We start from the raw sequence: 23,185 nt of genomic DNA, 5'->3' as shown, positions 1-23,185 counted from the left end.
TGCAATGGCCATTTTAAGGGTGTGGTGCGGGGAAGCCATATTTAAATAGATTGGAGGTTAGAAAGACATGAGGAAAAGATGCAGATTCCTTACTGTCTCTCAAGTATGGCAGGCATGCTCCTGCCTTGTGGCCCCTACACATGCCATCTCCTCTGCCTGGAATGCTCTTTTCCTAGATATTTATATTTCTTTCCCCCACACTCCCTTCAAATCTTTGACCAAATATCACCTTTTCAGTGAGGCCTTTCCTGACTAGCTATTGAAAATTCCACCCAGGGGAATTGAGAGATATTGGTCATAAGCTACAATGTTTCAGCTAAACAGGATGAATAAGTTCTGGAGATCTTCTGTACAGCACAGTGACTGTAGTTAATAGTCATGTGTTATACCATTGTCCCTAAATATCTGCAATATCTGGGGGGCAATTGGTTCCAGGACTCCCCAAGGACACCAAAATCCTGGGATGTTCAAGCCCCTTATATAAAATGATATCATTTTATATTTGTATGTAACCTATGCATATTCTTCCATACACTTTAAATCATATATAGATTACTTATAATACTAATTAAATATAAATGTTTTATAAATAGTTGTTATACTGTATTTTTTTATTATTGCTTTTATTGTATTTTTTGTTGGTTTTTTGTCCTAATATTTTCTATCCAGTTGGTTGAATGCCTGAATGTGGAACTCATGGAAACATAGGGCCAAAAGTATACTTGAAATTGTAGAAGAGATTTTAAATATTCTCACACAATAAAATGAAAGTATGTGGAAGTGATAAATATGTTAATTAGTTTGAATTAATCATTTCACCATGTATACATATCAAAAAATCATCTTGTATGCCACAAATATATACAGTTTTTTAAATATAAAATAAAAAATATTCAATCACCTATTATAAAGCAAGCACATATTGAACAAGTGTCAAGTTAACCTCATATACTGGATAATGATTCCATGGAAAGTAGCCTTGCTTAATTGGGAAAAGACCCAAGTGACAGAGTAGCTCCCTATGGAAAATTGTAACTGGTTTAAATGAGAGCTTAAACTCCAGAATGTCTCACCAAACAGTCAAATATATCTCTGTTCATAAGTACATTGCTCAATGAATTGTTATCAACTGATACTCCTGTGTAAAGGTACCTAGTTCAAGAAACTGAATGTTATCAGCATCCCAAAATCCCAACCTTTTCATTGAGGCTTTCCCTAACTACCTATTGAAAATTGCGCCCAGGGGATATGGGGAGACATTTGTCAAAGGGTACAATGTTTCAGCTAAAAAGGATGAATAAGTTCTGGATATCTACTGTACACCATTAACCTTAAGAGAGATCTCAAAAAGGAAAAGAACTCACAAAAAAAATTGCTGTAAAGGATACACATGAAAGGCACAGAAGGGAGGTGGAGGGAGTGCAGAGAGCTGTGGGCTGAGTCTGAGCCTCAAGGCTTTTTCAGCATGACACCACAAAGACTGTTGACAAGCAACCCTGTGCGCCATTTACTAAGCTTAGGCAATTCACTTTATATATCAAAATTTTATCACTACCCAACACTGATTTAAGGACTCAACACTCTGACTTGAGAAAACCTAAAGTACAAAAAGTTACCTCAAAGGTGAGTGAGACTCTCTAAGGAGCTCAAATATATGTCTTCAATGTGTTCTAATTGCAAATTACTTACAATTTGGCACAACATATTGGGAGAGAGGAGTAGTGGAATGGTAAAAATCAAACCTAACCTCAAAATATTGTAAATTTTGGCTCTAAGATCATTCTCAATGACCCAATATGTGCAATGAGGCTCTTCTCTTCCTCCTCCATGTTACAGATGGAAACACGAAAGACTAAACCATTCACATTACCCCAGGGAAGGCAGAGGGAAAGGGCAGTCCAGGTGTCCTGAACTGTACTGCTCACAGGGGAGGCCTGGCCCACCACTAAATCTGGATACTTCCAAACCTATCCTTAGATGAAAACTATATCTGGGGACCATTTTGAGAGGTGACAGCGTGCTGGCAGTCCTCACAGCCCTCGCTGGCTATTGGCGCCTCCTCTCCCTGGGCTCCCACTTTGGCGGCACTTGAGGAGCCCTTCAGCTCACCGCTGCACTGTGGGAACCCCTTTCTGGGCTGGCCAAGGCCGGAGCCCACTCCCTCAGCTTGTGTGGAGGGAGAGGCGCAAGCGGGAACAGGGGCTGCCTGCGGCACTTGCGGGCCAGCTGGAGTTCCGGGTGGGCGTGGGCTTGGTGGGCCCCGCGCTAAGAGCAGCCGGCCGGCCCTGCTGGCCCCGGGTAGTGAGGGACTTAGCACCCGGGCCAGCGGCTGCGGAGGGTGTAGTGGGTCCCCCAGCAGTGCCAGCCCACCGGAGCTGCTATTTCTCGCCGGGCCTTAGCTGCCTTCCCGTGGGGCAGGCCTCCGGACTGCAGCCCGCTATGCCTGAGCCTTCCCCCCGCCTCCGTGGGTTCCTGTGCAGCCCGAGCCTACCTGACGAGCGCCGCCCCCTGCTCCACGGTGCCTAGTCCCATCCACCGCCCAAGGGCTGAGGAGTGCGGGTGCACGGCGCAGGGCTGGCAGGCAGATCCACCTGCAGCCTCTGTGCGGGATCCACTGGGTGAAGCCAGCTGGGCTCCTGATTCTGGTGGGGAGGTGGAGAGTCTTTATGTCTAGCTCAGGGATTGTAAACGCACCAATCAGCACCCTGTGTCTAGCTCAGGGTTTGTGAGTGCACCAATCGACACGCCGTATCTAGCTGCTCTGGTGGGGCCTTGGAGAATCTTTATGTCTAGCTCAGGGATTGTAAATACACCAATCGGCACTCTGTATCTAGCTCAAGGTTTATAAACACACCAATCAGCCCCTGTGTTTAGCTCAGGGTTTGTGAGTGCACCAATCCACACTCTGTATCTAGCTGCTCTGGTGGGGCCTTGGAGAACCTTTGTGTGGACACTCTGTATCTAACTAATCTGATGGGGATGTGGAGAACATTTGTATCTAGCTCAGGGATTGTAATAGCACCAATCAGCACCCTGTCAAAACAGACCACTGGGCTCTACCAATCAGCAGGACGTGAGTGGGGCCAGATAAGAGAATAAAAGCAGGCTGCCCGAGCCAGCAGTGGCAACCCGCTCAGGTCCCCTCCCACACTGTGGAAGTTTTGTTCTTTTGCTCTTTTCAATAAATCTGGCTACTGCTCACTCTTTGGGTCCACACTGCTTTTATGAGCTGTAACACTCACCGTGAAGATTTGCAACTTCACTCCTGAAGCCAGCGAGACCACGAACCCACCAGAAGGAAGAAACTCCGAACACATCTGAACATCAGAAGGAACAAACTCCAGACGCGCCACCTTAAGAGCTGTAACACTCACCGCGAGGGTCCGCGGCTTCATTCTTGAAGTCAGTGAGACCAAGAACCCACCAATTCCGGACACAATTTCATTTCAGTTGGTTTTGGGTCCTACTTTCTGCCCAGTGGTCAAACCCAGAAACCCAGTCAGGACCTAGTTTCAATGAGTGGCTCTGAGCTTAGCTAATTAATGGCTTTCTGGCCCAAAAAAGTCTTCTTGTTTTTGTTTGGTTAATTAATTGTTTACTGTTGCACTAAAACACTTTGTCTTACCTGACATGAGCGATGTCAGGATTATCTTGGCACATTTGGTTATGTGGTTTGAGCCCTTCCAGAGTGTTACTGTCTACTAGCTACCCATTAAAATTTAACAAGGCAGAAGACAATGAGCTTGCTAGAGATGTCACAGAGCCTTTGTTACCATGGCAATAATTGTTGGACCAGATCACAGAAAAGGAAGTAAGAGACAAGAAAGAGAAAGGTGCAGGAAAAGCTGAAGCATAATAGTTTTTCAAAACAGTCTCTAAACTTATAATGGAGTAATGTGTTTAAACTTGGGGAGAAAACTACTTTATGAGAAAGGCTGATTTTCCAACATCCTCTTAAAGAGATATGGTTTTGGTTTTATGGAATAATGGGTTCTAAGCTACATTTCAACTTTTTTTTTTTTTTTTTTAAACGGAGTCTTGCACTGTCACTAGACTGGAGTGCAGTGGCGCGACTTCGGCTCACTGCAACCTCCGCCTCCCAGGTTCAAACGATTCTCCTTGCCTCAGCCTCCCAAGTAGCTGGGATTACAGGCACCCACCACCATGCCTGGCTAGTTTGTTTTGTATTTTTAGTAGAGAACAGGTTTCACTATGTTGGCCAGGCAGGTCTCGAACTCCTGACCTCATGATCCACCCGCCTTGGCCTGCCAAAGTGCTGGGATTACAGGTCTGAGCCACCGTGCTCGGCCTACATTTCATCTTAAAATAAAAGTAGACGAATCGGGATTAATTTGGAAGCACACTGACTATTATAATACCAAGAAGTTCGTATGAAGGCAGATAGCCATTAAAATGGCAGAAATTCAACAAAATTTTTAGTAGATGATTGTGTCAGTGAGAAATAGTTTTGATGTGCAGTATGAAACCCCAAATATTCCAGGGGCTCCTGCAATGTGTAAACTTGGAGTATCCTTGACTTAGAACTGAAAGAACAGCAGGATTGGAGGTAGGAGAAAGAAAGAACCTAGTGATCTAGGTAATGTCACTTTGGAAAACATTTGCTCTAAACTGCTCCCAGCATCAGTGAGTAGAGCTTGGGGGGAGTGAGTGTGTATTTCAAAGCCCAGGGCTTTGGTCAGTGTGAATGAGACAATGAGGATTATCCTGCCCTCTTGTGCTTCTGAGCCAACATGCCAGGGCTTAAAGAGGAGAGGAAGGAAATGAAGAAGTCACAGAGTGCCTGATTGAAGAAGCAAAGTGCAGAAACACATCTTCCTCCCTCCTCCCTATAGAAGTCAACCTCCCCCTAGACTGCCCATCACTATCAGCATGGGATGGTAGTATATTTACTTAATAGCTAAAAGTGAATAGAGCTTAAAGTTTAGCCCTTAGGTCGGATTTTGCCGACATAGACTTCATAGGACTTTTTTCCTAGCAGAGTGGCCTGTTGCACTGTGAGCTTCTTGTGTCAAAGGTTAATTAATCTTATCTCTCTGGAGTCTATTCAAATGCATGTTCATTTAACCAGGCTGTTTATGAAGTATAGTGGTTTAGTGACAAGATTATTTAAGAAAAAAGCCCCAAAGATAACTTATATTGCTGACCAGAGTAAATTAAAGGTGTAAACATTTAATAATACCTAGAAGCCATACTCAGAATAGGTATAATTTTTACTAGTTATTCTAATCTTTTGAAAGAAACATCACAGTTAGAAATGAAAAAGGCCATGTTATCACTGACCCCACAGAAATAAAAAATAACCATCAGAAACTACTACAAACACCTCTATGCACACAAACTAGAAAACCTATAAGAGATGGGTAAATTCCTGGACACACCAATAATGTGCTCCAAAATTGCATCAGTAATAAATAGCCTACCAACCAAAAAAATGTATATTTTAAAAAGCTCAAGACTAGATGGATTCACAGCTGAATTCTACCAGATACGCAAAGAAGAGCCAGTACCATTTTTGCTGAAATTATTCCAAAAAACTGAGGAGGAGGGAACCCTGTCCAACTCATTCTATGAGGCCAGCATCACCCTGGTAACAAAACCTGGTAAAGACACAAAAACAAAACAAAAAAAACTTCAAGCCAATATCACGCATGAATATTGATATAAGGCAGCTTGTGATTAATATCATGACAAAGACACAAAGATGGCAAAATAAAAATGCAAGGATGGGGCCGGGAGCAGTGGCTCACACCTGTAATCCCAGCACTTTGGGAGGCTAAGGCAGGTGGATGACAAGGTCAAGAGATAGAGACCATCCTGGTCAATGTGAAACCCCGTTTCTACTAAAAATACAAAAATTAGCTGGGCATGGTGGTGCATGCTTGTATTCCCAGCTACTCAGGAGGCTGAAGCAGGAGAATTGTTTGAACCCAGGAGGTGGAGGTTGCAGTGAGCTGAGATCACGCCACTGCATCCAGCCTGGTGACAGAGGGAGACTCCATCTTCAAAAAAAAAAAAAAAAAAAAAATGCAAGGATGGAAAAGGTGCTTTGGTTAGGGGAAGAGGGGAAAACATTCTGGGAAAAAAATGTCTTTTGAACTGGACCTTGAAATTTCGAGGATTTGTACAAGTGTAGATGGAGATAAATAGAATTCCAAATACAGAAAATGATCACAAAGAAGAGAACATGGGAAACTGAAGCTATTCGGAGAATGAAATGCTGCCTACTGTCTAATTTGTCTGTAAAAGAGAGTAGGGAAAGATAACACCAGGAATGTCATTTGAAGTCAATTTGTGGAGAACTTGGGAACTTGAAATCATTGACGGCTTTTGAGCAGACAAGATCAAAGCTATGTTTTAGGAGTTTCTAAGTATTATGACTCAGTGATAATAAAGGTCTGAATAAACATTTTCCTCCATAGTCTCTCAAAGTGGAAGTTTGCTTTTAGACAGATGCGTGTGGTCCTAGGGCATATATCCCTGATGTCCTCAACTACTTCACAGCACTTGGTATGAGCATTCACTCACATATGAGTGTTTAGTTACACTATGTTGGCCCCTAAATGCCATAAAGTAAAAATAGAAGGGACACTAATAAATAAAAGTAAATACTTCTCTCATATTAATTGGGAAGTCACACGTTCCTCTGAAGTATTTTTGTTAATTAACTTAAATGTTGCTACTTCTTATACTTTTTTCTCATATCTAAAGGATTCTGGCAAAAAAGTGCCATCCTTCTAAAAGTTATTTCTAAATTCTGTAAGTTTTTATTCAATGAGTGACAATGTTGGAACCTCAGTATTTTCCTCACTGGGCTGTATATCCTCCAACATATGCACAGTAACACTTGAAATGTTCCTAAACATTATGTCAGAACTTTTGGTAACATTTTGTGTCTTATTTCTCCTCAGACTGTGTCTTCCAGAAGATTTTTTGGAATCTGTCTGGTGGGCAAGCTCTTTGTAAATAATGATGCCTTAGAATAGTTGTCATTAGTCTTTACTGATTCTTCAGAGAATATGTAATCATTAACTTTTTAAAGATTCATCTTGGAAGACAACTTTCCTAATGCTATAGAGGCTACATCCCAGGAGAATGTGAGTTTTATAAAATGCATTTTTAATTTTGGGGCTACAATAAAACTCTATCTAGCTGGAGGCAGAATATGGTTTATAAAATAAATCATTTAGAAGATTTGGTTCATGTCAAAACGATGATGGCTTCACATTTTGAGCACTGCTGAGAATCATGACACTCGTGTCAATCGCTTTTCATTCCATAATTTCTTAATGTTGGTTAATGATTCTGGTTGGAAGCCTATTAGAGAGACATATATTACTAAAAGAAGCACAAACATAAGTTCTAACTAGTCATACCAAAAGACTTCCCAGAGCACTTGTGTAGAGAGCAAGTTGGAAGAAAAACTTTTGAAAATTTGTGTTTCTGCTCAAAATGTCCTCTTCACATCTAGGACTCACATCCCTCCATATTTCTGAGGAAAAGAAAAGTTTTTTTTCAGGTAACTCAAATCCCTAATATATTTTTATAAGAGTGTAGGAGGAAGGAAGTTTACCTATAACAAAATGAAGTGTTTGATTTCTGTCATTTGGTAAAAATTTTCCATTTTACAAAAAGCATATAAGGAAAATCAATCTCAAAATTTTATGAAATACCTTCAAAAATAAAGTTTAATGTCTAGATCTTTGCAAACTTCTGTACATAATGACTAAATCAATATTATATTGATTTTATCAATATAATAATCACTATATCAGTTTCTGAAATTAAGGTAAAAGATTAATCAGAAACTTAAAGCCTTCGCTTTCTACAGAAAACATTGCAGCTTTACAATATTAATATTAAAAGTCGATATTGGTAAGTAACATTAGATAATCACTTAAGCTAACAACAGCAGCAATAGAAATTCAGAGATAATGGCTTTAACGTGATTCTACCAATTTATTTTAAAATATGTACATTTCTTTTGCATATGTAATTAATGTTAAGTAATATGTTTAGCTGAAATGTAAATGGTCAAAACTTTCTTTACTGAGTCTATTGCACTATAAGTTGGGTTTGCAGTAAGAAACTAACACATTTGTGTCTTCTCAAAGTACTAACTTTGAGTTGTATGCTGTCCAGAAACTATATTAAATCATTTCTGTCCCAAAATAATGACCTTACAAAGGGAATTTAACTTTACCTAGTTCTATCATGATTGCATATTAAGGAGAGATTTAGAAGCTGGCGGAAGTTTGTTTTTGTTCAATCAGCTACCTACTAAACCCAAAACTCATATACTGTATAGCCAAGAAAAAGTAAACTACGTTCTCTTCCTAATTATTCTTTTGAAAAATGACTTCACGTTCATTGTCTTCTCTTCATTCTTAAAAAAGGAACTCATTTTGTGAAAGAGTCCTGATGGATAATGTGTCTCTCGACCTTGCAGGTCTCTGGCCCAATGAATGTCTCTGAGCCAAATTCCAGCTTTGCTTTTGTAAATGAATGTATACTCCAAGGTTTCTCTTGTGAGTGGACAATTCAGATCTTCCTCTTCTCACTCTTCACTACAACATATGCACTGACCATAACAGGGAATGGAGCCATTGCTTGTGCCCTGTGGTGTGACTGGCGACTTCACACTTCCATGTACATTTTCCTGGGACATTTCTCCTTTTTAGAGATATGGTATGTCTCTTCTACAGTTCCCAAGATGTCGGTCAACTTCCTTTCAGAGAAAAAAACCATCTCCTTTGCTGGATGTTTTCTCCAATTTTATTTCTTCTTCTCTTTGGGTACATCTGCATGCTTGCTTTTGACTGTGATGGCCTTTGATCGGTACCTTGCTATCTGCCGTCCCTCTCACTATCCTAATATCATGACTGGGCATCTGTGTGCCAAATTGTTCATACTGTGCTGGGTTTGTGGATTTCTGTGGTTCCTGATCCCCATTGTCCTCATCTCTCAGATGCCCTTCTGTCGTCCAAACATTATTGACCATGTTGTGTGTGACCCAGGGCCACTATTTGCATTGGCTTGTGTCTCTGCCCCAAGAATCCAACTGTTTTGCTACACTCTAAGCTCATTAGTTATTTTTGGTAACTTCCTCTTTATTATTGGATCCTATACTCTTCTCCTGAAAGCTGTGTTAGGCATGCCTTCAAGCACTGGGAGACATAAGGCCTTCTCTACCTGTGGGTCTCACTTGGCTGCGGTATCACTGTTCTATGACTCTCTTATGGTCATGTATGTGAGCCCAGGACTCGGACATTCTACGGGGATGCAGAAAATCGAAACTTTGTTCTATGCTGTGGTGAGCCCACTCTTCAATCCCCTTATCTATAGCTTCCGCAATAAGGAGATAAACACAGCCCTGGAGAAAGTTCTGGGGAGTTCCAACATAATCTAAGGCATATTAGATTATTCCTCCATGATCAGATCTGTACAGTCTAACAAAGAGAAATCAGAATTATATAGTTATTTAAATCTAAACAATATGGACCTAGTGATATTGACTATATCAGACTATGAAATTAAACACCTGTTGGGCCCCTTACAAATTAAAGTTGCCAAATTATATAGATAAATGGAAGCGTGTGGTTTCCCTTTGGCACCTAGACTGAGTATTAACTGAGGAATACACATATTTGGGTGTTTTCTGGATGGTTTCCATCTGATTCATCTGTGATAAAAATTCTTTATGTTCTATTTGACTTAAATTTATTGTTCTGAGATTGACAAAATTATAGCTATGTTATTTTGTTTGGTTGGTTGTAAATAAAAGAAGAAAAAATATATTTTCTGATTGTGATTCTTATCATATTTGGCTTTATTATTTTGGTGACATGGTCATTACTAATACATAAGCCCTTATAAGCAATTTATCAACATTTTTGTAGAAGAATAAAATATTCTAGCCTAATGACATCCAAATATTACCTCCTTCTAAGCCCCTAAGGGGCAGATTCTAATTCCATCTATAATAATATCAGTCAAAATATTCAGAAATGCATTGTTCTAAATGCCTAATATTTTTACCCTAAATAAGGTATCACCAAAAACATGATGGGTCAATTTATTGAGTTTTAGATAATGGAATATCTCCCCTAAAAATTGGACAGGGCAATGGTGTATTTGTGGATACACTATTTAAGTTCAAAAAATAAAATAAAATCAATGGCAGTTGATTGTCATTTGTTGCTAAAAGAATGTGAAAATAACATGAAGGAAAATTTTTAAAGGAAAAAAGCATTTATAATTCAATTGCTCTAATGTATCTATTTTTGTTAATATGTTTCATGTGATTTAATGTTGAACTCACTCCCATTTATAGCAAGTTTTATAATTATCATTCATAGGAAGCATAATATTTTATTGAACTAACATGCCGTGAATTGTGAATTTTTATGTGGTGAGATGAACATTGTCCTAAAGGAAGGGCCTTCCTTCCAAGAAGCTAAGAGCTGACTAGTAAAAGGGAATTTTCAGAAGGGATATTAGGAGAAAAATGAATGCCTCTACTACACAAGAATGACTTCTCACAGAATTCGTACTGCAGCATTCTGGGGTAAGGTTACTGAACACTCCAACATCTTCCTTCCTTCTACCACCAATATTTTTGTTGAATATCACGGATATCCCATTTTTTGTTATAAAATAATATCTCAATAAAATCTCCATAAAGATTTGCCTTGATAATATTTTGCAAACCTAAATTAGGACTCATCATCCAATCCAAAACAGACTGTCCCAGAAAATACAGAATATAAGAATATGATGTGTGTGCAACAATTTTCCTTACAGATTTTTTGTCTTAGAACAGTTTATTGGGAAAGAGATCATTATTCAGTTCAAAAGGTAAGAATGCATTTGTGAATGGGGGCCTGTACATTCCAGGTAGAACAATTATTTGCTCCTTTGATGTAAGACAGTATCAAGCTTTTACTCAATCTTATTAGAACTCTGCAGTATCTCTCACTTGTATAGCCACTGAGGATATTTCCTGTTTCTTTACTCCTTTCCAGGGTATATGACTTTTAAGTAACTTGAGTTCTGACCAGCAAACGGACTCAAGAACAGGTAGTCAAGGCAGGCAATATTTCCACCACAGTTTCAGAACTCCCTACTTTGTATTACTAAGTAAATACATTTGTGCAGCCACTACCTTTGCAAAGGTTTCTTCTTACAACCTCAAATACTATGACTGGTTCACAACCTTTTCCATAGTGCTAAATTATTTGACCAAACACTGCATATATACTATATTTTTTCAAAGCCAAACTGTATCCCAAAGAGAGAGAAGGAGAGAGAAAGAATAGCAGTAAAAATAGTGTTATTTCAGGTTGATATTTAAAAATAATTGTGCTGGTTAATGGTTTCCTTGGGGGAAATGACAATTGAAAGTCGGTATTTTCTACTTTCAAATACAAGTCATGGTGTTTATTAGCTGCCTTTAAATGCTCGTTAAGCTGAACAAACTTTGACTCTACCCTCAATTACAACTAATTCCCTCACAAAGCAAAATTTATTTGTACAACCAAGCATTATGTACATTCAAGATTACTAGAAAACTTAGGACATAAGGCGCAAGTGTGACAATATTATGAGAAAAGAGTGTGTATTAGTTTAACAGGTTTACATATGCAAATTCACCACCACCACAGGGTTTGTTCTCTTGGCAACATTGAAAATAATAATAATTAACATTTTAAGGCACCTATTTTGTGTCAGGCAATATTCCAAGTCTTTTCTATGTATTATTTTATTTCCTACTTATGAAACCCAAAGAAATCAGGTTGGTATTATTGTATCTCTAATTTTTGAAGAATGAAACAGGCAGAAAAGGTAACTTGCCTAGTTGGAGGTGGCATCTGATCTCAGGCAGGCTAACAATGGAGCCCACAGTTTTTACTACTACCTGGGGAAAGGACCAACACTATAGAATGAAATAGATTGGATCAAATCTAAGTTACTGATTGTGTGAGCTTATGCAAATTATTTGACCTTTCTGCCTAGATTTGTTTAGACTATAAAATAGATCTAATGATAATCCTTTTGTCAGACAGTGGATTTGATGAATAAATGAGGTAAATCAAAGTAGGATCTTACACATAGTATTCATGGAATCTATTTCTCTTAATATTATTAATGTCTTTCATTTGTAGAGCTCTTCAGCATTTCCCAAACACTTTTACACAGTTGTTCAGTTCATCCTCACAAATTCTGTCACACAGTTAAGGTAGACTTTCCCATACTCATTTCATGGATGAGATTCAAAGAAATCAAGTATACTGTCCAAGGTCACCCATAGTAAGTGAAGGGGCCAGTTCTTCTGACTTCAAGTTCAATAAGAATTCTCCTGTACAGTACATCCTATTCTGGGAAATGTGGCTAAGTCCTGTGTAGCTAACTTCAGAACTACATGGCCGTGCAAGCCAAAGAGCTGGATTTACCCCAGAAATAAATACTGTAGAGAAGAAATGAGTGAAGTAGAAGAACTAAGGGATTTCTTTCCAGTAGTCTTAAGGTAATAACTACTCAAATTATACAAATATTTATGTAAAACATATTTCACATGCAAAATATGTCACTGAGTGAAAATGGCAGATCATGAAACAATATTATTATATAATCTTACGCAAACATGTAGTCATCGGATTATGTGTAACTAAGATTCGTTGTTTCCTCTTTTATGCTAATATTTTTATTTCCTAATTTTCCCATGGCAAATATGCATTTTTCATCCAATTTACAAATGACACGGAGTTAAGAAAAAATTAGTGTTTACAAATGGATGTATAATTTAAAGCAATGCTTTTAGACACACCACTTACCCACGCTTCCCTTCTACTTTGTGTGTAAGGAAAGGATAATGCTACTGTCTTTGGTAAGCTTTTACCATGTCTTTACAGAGCTTCTCAAGTACTTTTCCACGTGGGGTCACATTGTGGAGAGGAGTTAATTTGGCACCCTAGTCCTTCTATTTCACTCAGAACCAGCTCCTTCTGCAAAGGAGAGAGTGGTCCTTGGTAGCAAACCCTGGCCTTGTGGTTTTCATTCTAGATGCTTAGAACAACAACAACAACAACAAAAGACAGAGACAGAGAGAGAGAGAGTGGAGGAACATGTCATACAATCAAATGAATCTTTGCAAACAAGAACTTTACCCGGGGACCTCCCATCTACAGTTGTACACATCTCTTCCCCCGAGCTCCCTGCTTACTACTAATACAAGAAACAACTTTAATTAAAAGAGAGCTTGAATTGCTATGTTTTGGATACCTACCTTTTTTTTTTATTATACTTTAAGTTTTAGGGTACATGTGCAAAACATGCAGGTTTGTTACATATATATACATGTGCCATGTTGGTGTGCTGCACCCATTAACTCGTCATTTAGCATTAGTATCTCCTAATGCTATCTCTCCCCTCTCCCCCAACCCCACAACAGACCCTGGTGTGTGATGTTCCCCCTTCTGTGTCCATGTGTTCTCATTGCTCAATTCCCACCTATGAGTGAGAACATGTGGTGTTTGGTTTTTTGTCCTTGTGATAGTTTACTGAGAATGATGGTCTCCAGCTTCATCCATGTTCCCATTTAAGAATTGGGAACAATTCTTAAAAATCAATGTTTCTCTCTCAAAGTCAGGTTAAGGAGTAGACATTGCCTGATTTCTATTAAATCCTACTAAGATTCTGCCAGATAGTAGAAAACATTGTAATACAAATTGAAAACCATCTTTATTCCTGTCATTTATCCATTTATACAACATGTATTTGTTGAGAACCATGGTGCACTGGGATGTGTGGTACTAATCAGGGATACATGGTGACCTAAACTAGACCTGGAACACTCTTCTGGAGTTTACAATCTAGTATAAATCCTAAACCCTGAATAAAATAGCCAGGTAAGTAAATGCCAAATTAATCATTCAGTAAGTGTTATAAAGGAAAGGTACATTAAGGCCTAACATGATTCAATGGAGATGGCGCAGGGAACTCTCTCTCACTCTTCATACCATGAAAGGCTTCTTGAGAGAGGAGTGCTCGAGTTGAGACCCCAGAAAAATGAATAACATACTTTAGGTAAAGGGAGATGAGGGTGAAATGTAGATTTCAGGCACAGAGAATAGAATATTACATGATTTCGTCTCCCTTTTTGAAACAGTAACTCTGGCCACGGTAGTGAAGAGTTTAGAGAAGGACAGCGGCAAATGTGAAACTAATTATGAGGCAAGTATATTTGTTTTTGTTTTTTGTGTGTGTATTTTTGCAAGACAGGATGAATTTTTTTCTATTTTTAAAATAAATAAATTTATCTTTGTTCTTTGGAAGACCTCTAGTAAAGAATAAAAGTCATGACATATTAATCCTTAAAATTGTTATAGTTGCTCAAAAAAGAAACTCAAAAACTAAAATTGGATCCAATCAACCCAGATAAAACACTGATAATTATGAAACTTTCGCTCAAAATACAATGATAAGTGCAGAAAAGCAGCGACTATTTAATCATGCCCACCAACAATGTGCAGTGTCCTCCAAGGGCCAAACACACTCCAGGTGGTGGCCACGGGTGGAGGAGAAGAGGACTGGGGTTTTCTGTGGGGTGATGACAGTGTTTTGGAGCTCGAAAGAGGTGGTGGTTGCACAACACTGTGAATGTGCTAAATGAGGCAAGTATATTTGAAAAAGATGGTGGCGGTCAACCTCTGCAGGTAGAGGTGGTGGTAGAAATGGAAGGAAACGCATATTATTACATATTGGGGAAGTAAAATGTGTTTAAAGATTTGAAATGGAGGTGGAAGTTTAGGAAGATGGTCACAGATACCTTGCCATGGTGCCTCACCCTAATACTTCTGTGCATGCCAGCCTGACTTCCAGAATTCACCTCTGCATTTCCTTACCTGAGGGCTTTCTCTGATCACAGAAGCCGCTTTTGCTGTCCCTGCTGCAGGTTGGGCATGCTGAGGAATCAATGCAGCTAGGAGACAGTCCATAACTAATGACTATCAGAAACCGTTGTACAAATACCCTTTACCTCTCAGCATGTTTCTGAGATGAGTTTTCTACACTGGCTCTCAGAGTTATTCCAAGTTTAATCCACAGTTATCCATTCTGGTAACTGCTTCATAGTTCACTCTTTATCAGGGTCTTTGCCCCACTTCCCAGTTCTCCTACCAGAGATTCTGATACCTACCAAATGAATCACCTGCAGGTGAATCTTAGTCTCCGGATCTCCTTTCAGGATAACACTATAGTCAGATGAATGGGAATCCATTCTCTTAGAAATGCAAGAAGAGAATGTGGTTTGGGAAAGTTCATTAGATCAGTTTTGGAGTTGAGTTGGAGGTGCCCCTGAAACATTCAAGTAAAACTATCATCCAGGAGTCAAATATTAATACCATGTAGCAGTTGTCACCTGGAATTCCGAGGATGCAGTTTGTATTAGCAATTTGATATACTCATTGGCAAATAAGTAATAACCAAAGCTTTGGAGAAGAAAATGACCTAGAGGATAGTATAGCAATTGAAAGATGTGAAGGCCTAGAACTCAGCCTCACAGAGCTTCAGAATTTAATGGCCAAATAAAGGAAAAGAAGCCCACAAATTAAATAGAGGAGTTGTACCCAGAAAAGTGGGAATTTTCTGGGCAATCAGGTGGGAAAGTAGAATAGAGTTGACACTGAAGCCAAAGGAAAAAACGTGTTGGAACAGCAGTGCTGAATTCTGCTGAGAAGAGATGTATCTTGAAAAAATAAAATGTCCATAAGACTTAGAGACATGAATGCTATTGGTGATTTCTGCAATGGCCATTGCAGGGTTATGATGGGGAGGGAACCATATTTAAATATATTGAATATGAGGCGGGCATGAGGAAGAGATGAGGCTTTCTTGCTGTGTGTTAAGCATGCCAGCCATCCCCCTGCCTCGTGGCACCTATACATACCATCTCCTCTGCCTGGAACACTCTTTCGCTAGATATTTATATTTCTTGCCCCAACACTTCCTTCAGGTCTTTTCTCAAATATCACCTTTTCAATGAGGCCTTCCCTGACTAGCTATTGAAAATGACACCCAGTGGGGATGGGGAGATATTGGTTAAAGAGTTCAAAGTCTCAGCTAAACAAGATCAATAAGATCTGGAGATGTACTGTAGAGCATGGTGACTGTAATTAATAATAACATATTGTTCAGTTGTCTCTTTATATCTAGGGGAGACTAGTTCCAGGTCACCGTGGAAACAACAAAATCAGCAGATGCTCCACCGCCTCATGTAAAATGGCGCAGTATTTGCATATAACTTACACACATCCTTCCATGTAGTTTAAATAATTTCTACATTTCTTATAGTAGCTAAGACAGTGTAAATGCTACGTAAATAGTTGTTATACTATATTATATTTGAATTATTTTTTGTCATATTGTTATTTTTATTTTTTTCTAAATATTTTCCATCTGTGATTGATTGAATCTGCAGATGCGGAACCACAGGTACTAAGGGCCAAAAAAATACTTGAAAATTGCTAAGAGAGTTGATCTTAAATGTTCTCACAACAATAAAATGGCAAGCATGTGAGGTGACAGATATGTTAATTAGTTTGATTTACTCACTTTGCAATGTATACATATATCAAAATATCACGTTGTATACCATAAATATATACAGTGTTTTGCAATTAAACCTAATTAAGCTGAGGGAAAAATGTACACCTGCCGCCTGCCACTTCCAACACACACTTCCTATTGACCTGATCCTTCTAATTTTTCTCCATCTTTACTCATCGACCCCCCAGCATGCCACATAGTTTATTTACCCCTGTCTTCCCCCATTAGAATATAACTTCCACAAGTCAGGAATTTTTATCCATTTTGTTCACTGCTGTATTCATGAGTATTTAGAGTAGTGTCTGGAATGTTAACAATTATTATTGTTGAATTAACCAATCAGTTATTAATATTTTAAAAATATAAATAATATAAACATGTATATATTACATTTTGCATTTAAATGCCATTAGAGACCAACTATAAATATAAGTACAGATGGAAGGGGAAACCTTAAATGGTTTTATCCTCATATTCTTTTTGCCAATATGTTTTCCCACATTTCTCTACAATAAACTTCTACACTTTTACAATATTGAGAGTAAATATTTCTTAAGAAAAATTAACCTTAAGAGAGAGCTCGAAAAAATAAATAATTCACAAATAATTGCTGTGAAGGCTATGCATGGAAAGGGCAGAAGGGAGGTGGAGGGAGTGCAGAGACCTGTGGACTGAGTCTGAGCCTCAAGGCTTTTTCAGCATGAAACTCAGAAAAGAGAGTTGTTAAAAAGGCCTGCCTCCCACCGCCCCTGCTGTTCACTAAGCTTAGGCAATCCAAGTGTACCAGTGTTTTTTCACTGCCCAGCATATACTGATTTAAGGATTCAACACTCTGACTTGACAAAACCTAAAATATGAAGTTACCTCAAAGGTGGGTGAGATTCTAAGGAGGCTTAAATATATAGTCCTCAAGTAATTCTCACCTCAACTTACAATCTGATACAACATATTAGGAGACAGGAACAGCACAGTGGTAAAAGTCAAACCTCACCTCAAAAGATCATAAATTATTGCTGTCGGATTAGTATTAACTGACACAATATGTACAGTGAGTATCTTCTCTTCCTCCTCCCAAATTACAGAAGAGAACGTGAAAGACTAGGAGCCATACACATTACCCCAGGGAAAGCAGAGTGAAAGGGCAGTCCAGGTGTCCTGAACTGCACCACTCACAGAGGGGGCCTGTCCCACAACCAGCCAGGTTATTTCAACCTATTCTTACCTGACAAAAAGGATCTGGGGGCCTTGGCTCCACTGAACGTAGGCAATTTTTTTCTAACTGGTTTTGGGTGCTAGTTTTCTGCCCAGTGGTCAAATTCAGAAACCCATTCAGGACCTAGGTCTCCACCTGGAGCTCTTAGGTTATCTAATTAATGGCTTCTTGGTCCTCAAGGAAGGGTTTGTTGTTTTTGTTTGCTTGTTTGATTGGCTGTTTGCCATTGCATTAAAATTCTTTGTCTTACCCAGCAATTGATGAGTTCAAGGCTATCCTGGCACATTTGGTGATGTGGCCTGAGCCCTCCCAGAGTGTTACTGACTGAGACCAGCTACTAACTAAAGTTTAGTGAAGAGAAGACAATGAGCTTGCTGGAATGTCACAGAGGCTTGGTTGCCATGGTAGTGATTGACAGATGAGATCACAGAGAAGGGTGTAAGAGAAAAGAAAGAAAAACATGCAGAAAAAGCTGAAGCATAATATTGTAATTATATATATATACACACACATATATATATACATATATACATATATATATATATACATATATATATATATATATATATATATACACTGTATAAACTTACAGTGGGGTAATATGCTGAAACTTGAGGGGAAAACTACTTTTTGAGAAAGACTGACTTTCCAGCATCTTCTTGGAGAGTTGTGGTTTCATGGAAGAATGGTGTCTGAGCTACATTTTTGTCTTATTCTAAAAGTAAGAGGAATGGGACTGATCTGGAAGCACATAGATTGCTACCAATATTAATACCAGACTATTGTAATACCAATTTATAAAAGGAAGCTAGGTATCCATTAAAATGACAGAAAATCAACATGTATTTTTTGTAACAGATCATTGAGTTGGATGTGAAATGGTTTAAAGCTTTAACTATTGCAGGGGCTCCTGCAAAGTGTAAACTTAGCATTTCCTTGAGTTAGCACTGAAAGGAGAGCAGGATTGAGGGACAAAAGAAGGAATCTAGTCATCTAGTAATATGACTCTGGATAATGTTTGCTCTAAATTGCTCCCAGCATCAGTATGTGGAAGGTGAACAGTGTGTGAACTTCAAAGACCCTGCAGGGCTTCAGTTGGCTGAATAAAATGATACTGGTTATCCTGCCACCTTGTGGCTATGGGCCAACATGCCAGGGTGTGGAGAAGGAAGGGAGGAAATTAATGAATCACAGAGTTGCCTGACTGAAGAAGGAAAGCTCAGAAACACATCCTCTTCTCTCTTCCCTATAGAAGACAACTTGCCCATCACTTGATTAGCTAAAAGTGAATAGGGCTTAAAGTTCAGTCCTTGAGTGAGATTTTGCCTACACAGCCCTCCTAGGACTTTTGTCCTATCAGAGTAGCTTGTTGCACAGTGTGCTCCCTGTGATCAAAGGTTAGTTAATCTTGTCTCTCCAAAATCTAAAGTTTAAATCCTTATTAATTAAATCAGACTGTTTATCAAGTATAGTGTTTACTAACGAGATTATTTCCGAAATAAGTGAACAAAACAATAAGACGTACGCTGTTTGTTTTTTGAGACAGGGTCTTGCTCTGTTATCCAGGTTAGAGTGCAGTGACACAATCACGGCTCACTGGAGCATTGACCTTGTGGCTCAAACAGTCCTCCTACCTCAGCTTCCCAAGTAGCTGGGACCACAGGTGTATACCAACACGCCCAGCTAGGTGTTTTTATGTCTGTCTGTCTGTTTGTTTGTTTGTTTTATTTTGCAGAGATGGAGGTCTCCCTAGGTTGTCCAGGCTGGTCTCAAACTCCTGGGTTCAAGGGAACCTCCCGCCTTGGCTTCTCAAAGTGCTGAGATTATGGGCATGTGCCACTACACCTGCCCAATATTGTTGACCAGAGTAAAGAAAAGACGTAAACACCCAATAACAGTTAGAAGCCGTATTAAGATTAGCTATAATTTTCACTAGAACCATCCCAATCTCTTGAAAGATAAAACATCAAATTAAATGTAGCCAAATCTAATTGCTTCACCTCTGATTTTTTTTTAATCACTTGAAAAGGGTAATGGTTCCCTCACATTTTGTATATAAAATCTACTAGCACAGAGCCTGGCTAGGGGAAGGCTCAGAAACTTGAATGTTAAATAGGATCCCAGGTGATTCTTACACCACTGAAGTATAAAGGTCACTGGACTATTCTAGTGACCATGGGTCCCCTCTAGTTGGCCTGTAGTTGTAATCTATGGGAACAACTTTCAAACTACCACATCTGAGGAATAAGTGGAGGTTGGGAGGTTACTTTTAGAAGGTGATTGGGAATGTACTCGAATTTGAGATGTGTTAAAGTTCATTTTAGTTATCACATATGAAAGAAGAAGCACACATGAGGAAAGGAGAGCTCCAGGGCTCCATGATAATTCAGCATGCCACAAGAGAACACTGCGACACAATTAAATGAAATCACAACAGTGTAGATGAGCAAGATAAAAATATTGAAGTAAAGATATAGAAATTTTACAAGAAGAAACAATTAGAAATTCTGGAGCTAAGAATTCTATGACCGAAATAAAAAAAATCACTAGGGGGTGTTCAAAAGTAGACTTCATCAAACAGAAGAAGGAATCAGCTAATCCAGAAGCCAGTCATTTCAAATTATATAGACAAAGGAGCAAAAGAAAAAAGAATGAAAAAGAGCAAATGAACCTATGGACATACGGGACATCATAAAGTGAAATAGTATACTGATCACAAAAGATCCAGATGGAGGAGAGAAAAATAAGAAGGAAAGTACAGTGCTGGCTAAAAGCTTGCCGAACCTGTAGAAGGAAAAGGACATACAGATACATGAGGCCAAATGGAACTCAAATAAAACAAATTCAAGGGAAGTCCACACAAAGATATGTTATAATTAAATGTCAAAAGTCAAAAAGAGTGAATTTTGAAGAAGTAAGACAATGCTGAAAGAGAAAAATTCTCAACCAAGAATACAATTTCTGGAAAAAAATTTTCTTCAAAAATGAAGAATAGATGATGACTTTCCCAAACAAAAGCTGAGAGAGAAAACTTCATCACCACTAGATTTGTCATAAAATAAATGACAGGTGAGCTCTTTGACTCAAACAAAAAGAAACTAAATAGCAAAACTAAGCAAATTAAAATATACAACTTACCGGAAAAGCTAATTATTTAAATACAAAATTGTGCAACATTGTAATGGTGGTGCACCTTTTTCTAATATGAAAGTCAAAAGACAACAAAGTAGAAATTATTGTAACTACAGAAGTATAATAGTAGATATACACATATAAAAGATGTAACTGTGACATCAATAACAAAGTGGGAGAAGTAAAAGTGTAGAATTTTTATGTGATTAAAGTTGAGTTGTTATTAGCTTAGAATAAACTTTGCCTCCATATATATGATGTTTTACATAAGCCCCAAGGTAACCAAAAAAAATACTACAGAAAATATACAAAAGAAAAAGAAAAGGAAATAAATACATATCAATACAAAAATATCAATGAACACAAAAGAAAACAGCAAGAGAAAAAAGAAAGACAAAAGAATTATAACACAGAAAGAAAAAATAAAATGAAGTGCCATAGCAAGTCCTTACTTATTAATACAACTTTGTAAATACAGTTATCCCACAGTATCCAAGAAAGATGGGTTTCAAGATCCCCTGTAGATACCAAAATTTATGGATGCTCAAGTCCCTTATATTAGGTGATATAGTATTTGCATATAACCCATGCACACCATCCCCTATACTTTAAACCATCTCTATATTACTTATCATATCTAATAGAATGTAAACAGTATATAAATACCTGTTACACCATCTGGTTGGCATTACTTTTATTATTCCATTGTTATCATTGTTATTTTTATGGGGGTGTGTGATTTTTTTTATGCATGGTTGGTTGACTCTGTGGATGTGGAACCTACATCCAGCTGACTGTAAATGGATTAAATTCCCCAGTCAAAAGACAAAGAACGTCTAAATGCATTAAAAAATAAAATCAAACTATAGGCTGTCAACAAGAGACTATAGATTCAAGGACGCCCAAAGGCTGAAAGTGAAGGGAGGGAAAAAAATATTCCATGCAAATCGTAATCAAAAGACAGCAGGAGTGGCTAAATTTATACCAGGCCAAATAGACTTTAGGTTAAAAACTGTCACACGAAATAAAAAAGGTCACTATATAATGATAAAAAGGTCAATTATCAGGATGTTGGAACAACTAAATGTATAGGCACCCAAGATCAGAGTACCTAACTATATATAAGGCAAACATTGACAGATTTGAAGGGAGAAATAGACAGCAATAAAATAACAGTGAGACACATCATTACGCCACTTTCAATAATGGGAATAAATCTCTAGCAGAAAATCAGTAGGGAAATAGCAATCTTAAACATCCTGTAAAACAAAAGGACCTCATAGACATGTACAGAACTATCCAGCAACAGCAGAATACACATTCTTCTCAAGTGACCATATAACATTTTTCAGGATAGGTCATCTGTTAGGCCACATAACAAGCACAAGTAAATTTAAGAATATAGAAATTATGTAAGTAGGAAAAGTATCTTTTCTATCTATAGTGATATAAAACTAAAATCAATAACAAGCAAAACTAGAAAATTCACAAATATATGGAAATCAATACACTCTTGAAAAACCATTATGTCAAAAAGATATCGAGGGAAATTAGAATGTATCTACATATAAAAAAAGGCCAAAAACACAAAATAACAAAACTTATGGATGCAGCTAAAGTGGTACTGAGGCAGTATAGCAATAAACATCTACTCTAAATATAAGAAAAATGTCCAAAAACAAACCCACCTTACTTTAAACTTCAAGGAAGTAAAAAGGAACAAATTAAGCCCAAATTTACCAGAGGAATTAAATAACAGAGATTAGAGCAGAAATTAAATAAATCAAATACAGAATAGGAAAACAATAGAAAAAATCGATGAAATATAAAATCATATTGGCAAATCTTAGCTAGACTAACCAAGAAAAAATAGAGAAGACTCAAATAAATAAAATCAGAAATGAAAGAAGAAACAATACAATTCATGCCATAAAAATACAAATGATCATAAGGGATTACTATAAACAATTATTTGACAATAAATTGGAAGGCCAAGAAGAAATGATAAATTTCTGGAAATGTACACCCTACTATGACTGAATCATGAAGAAATAGAAAATTTAAACAGACCAATAATGAACAAGAAGATTGAATCAGCAATAAAAAACTGATTAAAAACCTCTCAGCAAAGCAGCTCAGGAAGAGATGGCTTTGTTAATAAATGCCACCAAACATTTTTTAAAAATACCAGTTCTTTATATACTCTTCCAAATTATT

The 23,185-nt window shown here is 38.0% G+C and overlaps 2 protein-coding genes across 7 annotated transcripts in view; one reads left to right on the top strand and one right to left on the bottom strand.

Annotated features, from left to right (window-relative positions):
- Positions 1-23,185, bottom strand: part of LOC129012641 (olfactory receptor 4N4C-like) — a 136,436-nt gene that overhangs the window by 71,444 nt on the left and 41,807 nt on the right. For 2 of the 6 annotated variants that reach the window (XM_063651335.1, XM_063651338.1), the window contains exon 1: positions 3,626-3,704. The exons of 1 other annotated variant lie outside the window; for it this stretch is intronic. Coding sequence is in view for 2 of the 5 variants with exons in the window: in XM_063651332.1 (XP_063507402.1) it covers positions 18,087-18,122 (36 nt within the window). In the remaining 3 variants the exon portion in view is untranslated. Of the gene's footprint in view, positions 1-3,625; positions 3,705-18,086; positions 18,204-23,185 lie in introns of those variants that run through there. 3 more of the 6 variants (XM_063651332.1, XM_063651331.1, XM_063651339.1) reach the window with 3 other exon arrangements.
- On the top strand, positions 7,967-9,427 carry LOC129012647 (olfactory receptor 11H12-like). The gene has a single exon (XM_063651352.1). It carries the CDS (start codon positions 8,447-8,449, stop codon positions 9,425-9,427), a length of 981 nt encoding a protein of 326 aa, XP_063507422.1. The 5' UTR covers positions 7,967-8,446.

Source organism: Pongo pygmaeus, chromosome 15, assembly GCF_028885625.2.
Source record: "Pongo pygmaeus isolate AG05252 chromosome 15, NHGRI_mPonPyg2-v2.0_pri, whole genome shotgun sequence".
Classification (NCBI taxonomy): Eukaryota; Metazoa; Chordata; class Mammalia; order Primates; family Hominidae; genus Pongo; species Pongo pygmaeus.
The sequence above is the reverse complement of the archived record's forward strand: the minus strand, read 5'-3'. Positions and strand labels throughout refer to the sequence as shown.

Bases quoted from the DNA above. Each gene is read 5' to 3' on its own strand.
- LOC129012647 (XM_063651352.1), top strand. From the start codon at position 8,447: ATGTGTCTCTCGACCTTGCAGGTCTCTGGCCCAATGAATGTCTCTGAG.